The sequence below is a fragment of the Galeopterus variegatus genome, unplaced genomic scaffold (genome assembly GCF_000696425.1).
Source record: "Galeopterus variegatus unplaced genomic scaffold, G_variegatus-3.0.2 Scaffold7966, whole genome shotgun sequence".
NCBI classification, from domain to species: Eukaryota; Metazoa; Chordata; class Mammalia; order Dermoptera; family Cynocephalidae; genus Galeopterus; species Galeopterus variegatus.
This window is the reverse complement of record NW_007734077.1, coordinates 91,782-99,663: the sequence shown is the minus strand read 5'-3', so window position 1 is coordinate 99,663 and position 7,882 is coordinate 91,782. Positions and strand designations below refer to the sequence as shown.

The following is a 7,882-nucleotide window of genomic DNA, read 5'->3' as shown; positions in this document are numbered from 1 at the left end:
CCTGGGGGTTCCCAGCCCCCACCCTCCCCTCCCCACTTGTTCCCCCCACGCCCTGTGCAGGGTGCCTCCAGGCCCTGCCCTTGCTCCACTCGACTCCTCTGAGAGTCACCCTGAACCCTGCCTTCCAGCATCCTGTACCAATGGGCAGATGGCATCTCTAATGGGCACATCCTGCATCGGGGAAGACAGAGAGCTTTTTTTTTTTTTTCCTTTTTGTCTTTTTTCGTGTCCGGCAACGGATCGCAACCCTCAGGGTCGCGCCCGTACCGGACCGGGACCGGCAACAGGATCGCAACCCTCGGTGTTGCGCCCGCACCTCGCTCAGCCAGTGAGCGGGAACCGGTCTGTATGTGGGATCCGAACCCTCGGCGGGAGCGCCACCGCGCTCCCAAGTGGCGCACTGTAGCAGTGTGCCACCGGGCCGGCCCAAGACAGAGAGCTCTTTAAAGAGGACCTGGCCTGCCTGCTGACCCCCAGTCTTGGAGCCCTGTCTTCTCTTCCGTCCCTGGCTTGGCCCCTGCCCCTCCTCTGCTGGCATGTGGCCCTGGGATACCGACCTAAGCCACCGCAGCCACACACCTGAATAAGGCCTTCAAGTTCTCGGGCAACTCAGTGCGTCCAGCGTAGCCAGGATTCATGGTGATGAAGATGCCCACAGTGGGAATGAGACTTATCATCTCTCCAAGGAAGTTAAACGTTTTCTTCTTGGCCCGAATTGCATCTTGGACACACTTTACCTAAATGGTTGGTACACAGACATGTCAACAGGGAAATGACCAGCTTCGACGGGCCGGATGGGTCTTCGTTTCTGTTAAAGTCTGCGGCTGTGAATTTGCAGGGTGCTCTCCTGCTTTTCTCTTAATCAAGCTTTTAAATGTTGAGACTGTCATGGGTTCACATGCAGCTCTAAGCAATAATGTGGAAGTGGTCCTGTGTACCCACTACCCAGTGGCCCCCGGGGGAGCATCTTACATGACCATAGTGCACTATCACAGTCAAGGTCCTGATGTTGACACGTTTCCATCCCATGGGACCCTTCCTGTTGCCTTTTGTAGCCACGATACAGGAGGTGCTCAGTCTCCCTGGGCTCAGGTTTCAGGACATGCCTCTGGGTTTCCAGCCACTCCCTGAGGTCTCAGGTCCCCTCCTCTGAGCTCTCCCCTGGAGGAACCTTACTCTTACCAGTTAGACCTATTTCCAGCACCAACACTGGGAAAGTGAGACCACAGGGGGCTGCCTTACGTGATGCCAGTGGCTGGGCATGCTCAACAGAGAGCACAGACTGGGAACCACCCCCTTAACTAGGTAGTCACGAGACAGAGAAACTATAAAAGCCGAGTCCCGGCCAGGGCAGCTGCTGCGCACTTCCCCGGGCAGCCTGCACTTTGCTGGCTGAGGTGTGCATGTTTTACTTTGTGTCTGACTTACTCTCAGCAGCAGCTGCTCACTCTCCTGAGCCAGCCTGCACTCTGTACTGAACTTTAAATATGTTTTTCTGGCTTTTGTTTAGACTTGACGTCTGCACTGAACTTATTTTTGTGTTAAATTTGCGTGAGCCCTGCTCAGTCTCTGCAGCTGTGCTGCACTCTCTCCGTGGAACCTGTATTTCTTATCTATTTTATTAAACTTGTTCTCACTGTCTACTGTGACTCTGCCCTTGAATTCTGTCCCGTGGTGGAGTCAGGAACCTGGTGAGAGGACGGGGTGGGTTGAGGCGGACTGTCGGGCCCCCGACCCTCCCTCCGACATCAGACACGCCTACTTCCCTCCCTCCCCACCCTCTTCTTGACCCGGGCAACTGCTGAGCTGTGCTCCGTTTCTGTGATTTTGTCACTTCGTGACTGTGATGTCAGTGGAATCAGATAGTGTGGAGTCTTTGAGATGGACTTCTGTCACTCAGCAGCGTTCTCTGGAGATGCATCTGGGCTGTCACCACGTGTGTCCCACCTCCCAGCCTTTTTCCGTGTTCTGTTTCTGCTCTGGCAAAGACCCGTCGGAGGGCGGATTCGTAGCCATCTCCGTGCCAGGCGGTCTCTAAGACCATCTGTCTCTAACGAGGCTAAATCTGGAACTTCAAGGACCCTCCTTTTGCATTTGCGCCTTTGACCTTCTGCGGAAACCTGCAGACTTCGGCTGCAAATCTCCACATCACCGCTCAGGGGCGCCCGGCGCTCACGGTTCACCCCTTTCCCAAACACCGCATTTTCAAAGTCCTCCGCATTAGAGCAGAGTTCTGGCGTCTAGTTTTCCTGGACTTTGCTCTTGTGACTGGTCTGCAGAGTGTGCAGCTCGCCCTTGGGCAGGGCTGGGGCTGGGGCTGGGACACCTCAGAATTCTGCACGGCCTCCCCTCTGTGCCAGGACTCTCCTAACGAGTCCAAAAACATTCAGTCCCTAAAACGGGCTCTGCGTAAATATCCTGGGGGGTGGGACAGTAACTCTGCTAATGCTGGGGGCCGGGGAGAGGGTCCTCATGGCAGCCGGGATGATCCGGTGTGGAGGGAAGGTGACAGAGGAGGATCTGGCTGCCCATTCACCTCGAATCTGCCCGCAAGCCTGTGTTATCGACCCCATTTTACAGATTAGAAAACGGAAACACAGAGAGTTTAAGTTATTGCCAAGCAGAGTTGGGGAGTTAAGTTACAAACTTTGAGCCAGGCTCTCCCCCAGGCTACGGGTCTGAGTGGCACGCCGCCTCTGCACCTCATCTGTCTATTGTGGGGTGGGTGGAGGGGTCTCAGCACCATTTCCTTTTGGAATATCAAAGTTGATCCCTGACCTCGAGGTTGGCCTCAGTTTACCACAGAGAGCCCAGCGGTCCTCCCATCTAGCAGGCATCTGCACAACCTGAGGCTTTTGTTTAAAAGGCAGAAATGTTCATCCCAACATGTGGGGCGGGGCCAAGGCAGGTGATTTTAACAAGCGGTCTGGGGGATGCTGACACAGGGCTGCTCCCCCAGCCGAGAACCCGGCTCCCGCCTTGCACCATCAATTATTCCCTGATCTGTATTCAGTTACATCCATGCTATCATATCTGCTTCTTACTGTGTTCACTTCTGTGTGCCTAGCCAGACTGGGGGCCCCTGGAGGACAGGGCGGGGGTCACACCACCCCTCAGTGCCTGGAGTGTTGCACGCGGGCAAGGAGGGGCTATCTGGTGTATGAGATTATGGAAAAGCGAGAGGCCTGCAGTCAGCAAAGCAGCCAGTTATCCTACTTGACCCAGAGACTCGGCAGGGGCCCTACCTGCACAGCAATCACAGACAAGACTTCCACTGAGATTCGATTAAATTCGTCAAAGCAGCCCCAGGCTCCGGTCTGGGCCAGGCCCTTGTAGATGTTTCCACAGGACTGGAAAGGGCGAGATTGGAGAAGAGCGCATTAGACAAAGGAGGAGATGGGTGGGTCCGCCGGGAGCCTCCAAACAAAGGTCAGGCTCGGGGGCCTTTAGGGGCTTCAGAAGGCAAGCAGGCAGGACGGCTCACTCCCTAGAAGGGGTTAATACTGCAGAGGGCTGGGTGCCGCTTGACCCCCATGGCTCCCAGACCCTAGGATGGAGGCTTCATGGAGGTCCCCCAACCCAGGAGGCTCAGACAGGCACATTCACGTAAAATTCAAGCCTTGCATTTTTTTTAGCCCTTTTCTTTTTGTGCACACAAAGGAGGGGGCGTCCCTCCAAGGCAGAGGCAGGGGGCGGCAAGCACTTCAAGCACTTGGATGTCTTCTCTAGATGTCTGTGTCACTCCAGGCCCCAGCTGGATGGGTAATCAGGACAATTCTTCAACATTTACATATGGGATTCCAGGCGAATATTAAATTTCTTCTAGGGAGAATCCAACTTCAGGTTTCACTTTTCTAAAATCTAGGAGCCTGGTGTGGACTGTCGTCAGCCCCAGGGGCTCTCCCAGAGGCTCAGATACAGAGGGTGGGGGAGGCCCTCTGCAGGCCCAGGGTCCTGAGCTCAGTGGGCACCCCATCTGCCTCCACCTACCCCTCCTGCAAGAGGCTGCTTTGGCCTGGACTACCAAGGCATCTCCTCTCCTGTCGGGCCCTTTAGGGACTGACACCACCCTACAAAGTCTCCAATGACCCACGGGACCGGGCCCATCTCCTGATCCCCTCCCAAGCCCACCTGTACCATGCTTTTACCCAACATCCCATGCTGAGCTAGGAAGGAGGGGCTCGCCGCTGTCCGGAGGCCCCAGTTGCTGGGCAATCTTGGAAATGAGGTTGGAAAGGGTGACCAGCAGGGGTGGGGGCAGGATATTTGGGACTGGGTTTGTCCACCCTGGGAGCCTCTTCAGACAAGCCGGCTGCAGGGGATGCCCTGGCGCCTTCTCCCCGGGGTTCCGGTTTGCAGGCGTCCCAGGCCTCTAGCTTGAATGTGGCACCTCCAGGCCTCGGCCACGTACCTTGTAGTCCATTTGCTCGGAACAGTTGAAGACGTACACCATGGTGCCCAGGGCTCTGCCCAGGTCCTTGGTCGTCTCTGTCTTGCCAGTCCCGGCGGGGCCCGCGGGGGCTCCGCCCATGATCAGATGGAGGGACTGGGTCAGGGTGATGTAGCATCTGTAAGGGACACTGATTATCTCATGTGCCTGTGACCCCACGGCCTCCCCACCTGCTCTTTCATTGTGGTGGCAGTTAACTGTGTTACTATCACACAAAAGGAGAGGGCAGGAAGGACTTGAGATGTGGTCAAGCACTGTCCTGCTTTCCCAGCTGTGGCATTTGGGGAGGTGTGCACTGCTAGCAAAACAGCAACAGTCATGACAATGACACCCGCACTTGTTGAGGGTTTACTTGGAGCAGCTTCTGGCCTAAGTGCTTTTTGTTGTTAAATAATTCACTCAGTTCTCAGCAAACTCACGAGGACTCATAAAACATTACTCCTGCTTCGCAGGCTCTCAGAGAGCTTCAGTGACTCCCCCAAGGCCACACGGTTAGTGTCAGAAAAGGACACGGAGCCCGAGGCTGAGCACCTCGCAGGTGGCAGGACCGAATCTGAACGCAGGTCCGCCCGCCCCAGGTGCCGGGTCCTTCCAGCCTCAGCTGACGTTCCAGTCTGACCACGCAAAAATGTGCATAAGGGGCCCACGGGAGCATGTGAACCGTTTAGGGACAGGCCTCCCAGGCGGTAGGTGCGCGCTCACCGGTCAGTGAGCGGGGTGATGACCAGCCGCGGCGTGTTGCCCAGATACTCGTAGCAGTACTGGATCTGGGCGTCGCAGATGTTGGCAAAGCAGTGCCTCTTCTCTTCGTCCCAGCGGTGCCGCAGCTGGGACTGCCAGGTGAAGGCCTGGGCGCTCTCCACCTGCAGGGCAGCCGCAGCACCTTGCATGGGCCAAGCAGAACGCAGGAGCCAGACCCAGCCCAGGAGGGACCCCCCCCCGGCCCTTTTTCCTCCTCCAGCGCCCACAGTCAACCGAATCGCTGCCCCAGGTGAATCTCACTAAAGAACAGGCCCTTCCAGGTGAGCTGGGTGCACACCAGGGAGAGTCCAAGAGAGGGATTGGGGGGAAGTGGGGAGGCCACAATCAAGTCACTGGCCCAGGAAGAGAAAATGGCAGGGGGTGGAGTACTTGAACGTCCCCCCACCCCCNGGGGACAGCAGGCGCTCGTGCCTTGGCAGTGATCATCTTGGCCACCACGTCCCGTGCGTGCACGTCGATGGTGCAGATGGTCATGATCTTCATCCTGTCGCCAGCACTGAGGTTCCCGATGAGCAGCGTGATGAGCGCATTCAGCTGGCTGATCTGTGGGAGGAGGGGCACCCTCCTGAGACACGCGGGGCACGGGGCTGTGGGTCCTCAGGGACATCTCATTAACATGACGAAAAACAGAAAAAAGTTCCAGTCTCCCCCAACTGGGGGTGGGGGTAGCCATAGTAACAGCCCCAGGATGGCATATCGTGGGGCCTCTAACGAGGACACAGTAGAAGAAAATTCAATGCCACAGGGAGAGAGTGCACATGAAGAAAAAGAGCTGATTTTAAAAGGTACAGAGAGTTTGTATATTTTTACATACTGATCAGTTACAAGGGTACTTCAATTTTTTCCACCAACTTAAAAAGAAACTTTCTTTGGCAGCTGGCAGGTAAGGGGACCCAGACCCTTGACCTTGATGTTGGTGGCACCGTGCTCTCATCAAGCCAGCTCACTGGCCAGCACGTCCAGCAACCTTTTAAAGTACCCACACGTAGGCACACGAAAGATCAGAAGGGGCTGGAGGGCTAGAGCCGGGTGACGACATGAGGGTCAAGGGTTGGGAGGATCCCCTCACCTGTAGCTGAACGCTAGACCCAGCTCCATGGTCCACCAAAAACAATTCTTTAATTAATAAGTAAATAAAAAGATAAGAAGGCTACATAGGAAAATGTTGGCCATGGTTAAATCTGAGTGGTGAGGTTATGGGTAACTTTTCCTTCCTTTATTTTAAAAATGAACTTTAGTTTCTAAATTTCTAACCAAGAATCTTTAAAAGAAAAAAAGAAAAGACTGTGGTAGGCTTTAATGATTTCCAGACACGAAATTCAAGTTGTGTATTTCTGAAGTTGTTACTCTTGGATAGGGCCACCCAGGGCTGCCAAAATTTGATGGCTTGTGGCCTACAGAAATCACGATTTCATAAGGTTCAACCTCAGAGAGGACGATGGTCCTGGTGATGGCTTGTCTGTGTTGCAGAAGGACCCTCGGGACCACACACCTGTTTTTTGTTGTAATCCTTGATAGCGTTTTCGTATCCTTCCTCCAGCCTGGCGAACGCCAGGCCCACCTCGGTGGTCCACCAGATCTGAGTGCAGGTCAGCGCAATCTGAAAACAGACCCCCCCAGCAATTCATACCGCTAATAAAAAAAAAGTTCATCCTGATGAGTTGAACTGTTTTCCCATGGACATGGTGAATGAAGGGACCATAGGAACACCGCCCCTCACCCCCTGCACATCACAGCCGTAGGTCACCAACCCGCCCATCCACGCAGGCCTCCCACCTGGGCGGGGTAATCAAAGATCCACTGCTCCCTCGGCTTTTCCTCATAGGTCACCACGGCTTCTGGAATTTCATGTCGGAGGGTGGCGCACATTCGGTCCAACAGTCGATTCAGCCAGACTTCCACCTGGGGACAGAGGGATGTTGGCCACACAGGGCCATGAGCACATCTAGTTCCAATGCTTGCTTTGTTGTCAAGAAAAAAAGTCTACTATTTGCCATCATCATCATCCCAGATGTAGAAATTTCAAGGTTTTTATGGAGCAGTAAAAAAAACCCACTTTAAAAAATGTGGTTGGGAAGCCCTTGCTAGGCCCAGGCGAAACTTGCTCTATGAAGCATTCAGGTGCACACATTCTACTTCTAAGCAAGAGAAGGGAGGGGATCCAGAGAAATGTCTAAAAGAGAAAGTGAACTAAGCCTGCACTCCTGAGTTGTTGCTGATGTCCTGACATGTAGCATCTGGGTCCCCTCGTGTGCACGGCAGGTTCGGACCAGCGGTCCCTCCACCAGCTCATCCAGTGACGGCTGGACAGTGAAGCGCATAGACAGGACTGAGCTATCAACAAGTCTTTGTATTTTAAAATACAAACCCTCCACTAACCGCTACCAGGAGAGAGAAAAAAAAAAAAGAAACCTCGAAAAAGATAAAGGGGTAGATTTTTCTTTTCAGCTGTAAATGTGAGGGGCAAGTTCCAGAAGCAAATCTGAACAAACTCGGATTAATGGATCTTTGTTTCCACCCCTGCCCGACTCCATCCACGTGGAGCCAACCAGTCCCGTGCTGCAAGTTCACCGTTTGGAAGCTCAGGTCTCAGGGCGTGTGGCCCCTCCAAATGCTGCACTGTCACCCGGTTCATTGGTGACATGCCCTCACTCACTCACCTGTCCTGAT

At 54.4% G+C, this 7,882-nt stretch overlaps 1 protein-coding gene across 1 annotated transcript in view; it reads right to left on the bottom strand.

The window, feature by feature from the left end:
* Nucleotides 1–557: 557 nt before the first annotated feature.
* LOC103608050 (dynein heavy chain 17, axonemal-like) overlaps nucleotides 558–7,882 on the bottom strand; it is a 70,258-nt gene continuing 62,933 nt past the window's right edge. The window contains exons 29-35 of the mRNA XM_008592498.1: nucleotides 6,989–7,114; nucleotides 6,705–6,812; nucleotides 5,624–5,755; nucleotides 5,153–5,313; nucleotides 4,412–4,568; nucleotides 3,246–3,350; nucleotides 558–737 (exon numbers count right to left, since the gene is read on the bottom strand). Coding sequence (XP_008590720.1) covers nucleotides 558–737; nucleotides 3,246–3,350; nucleotides 4,412–4,568; nucleotides 5,153–5,313; nucleotides 5,624–5,755; nucleotides 6,705–6,812; nucleotides 6,989–7,114 — 969 coding nt within the window. The remainder of the gene's footprint in view (nucleotides 738–3,245; nucleotides 3,351–4,411; nucleotides 4,569–5,152; nucleotides 5,314–5,623; nucleotides 5,756–6,704; nucleotides 6,813–6,988; nucleotides 7,115–7,882) is intronic.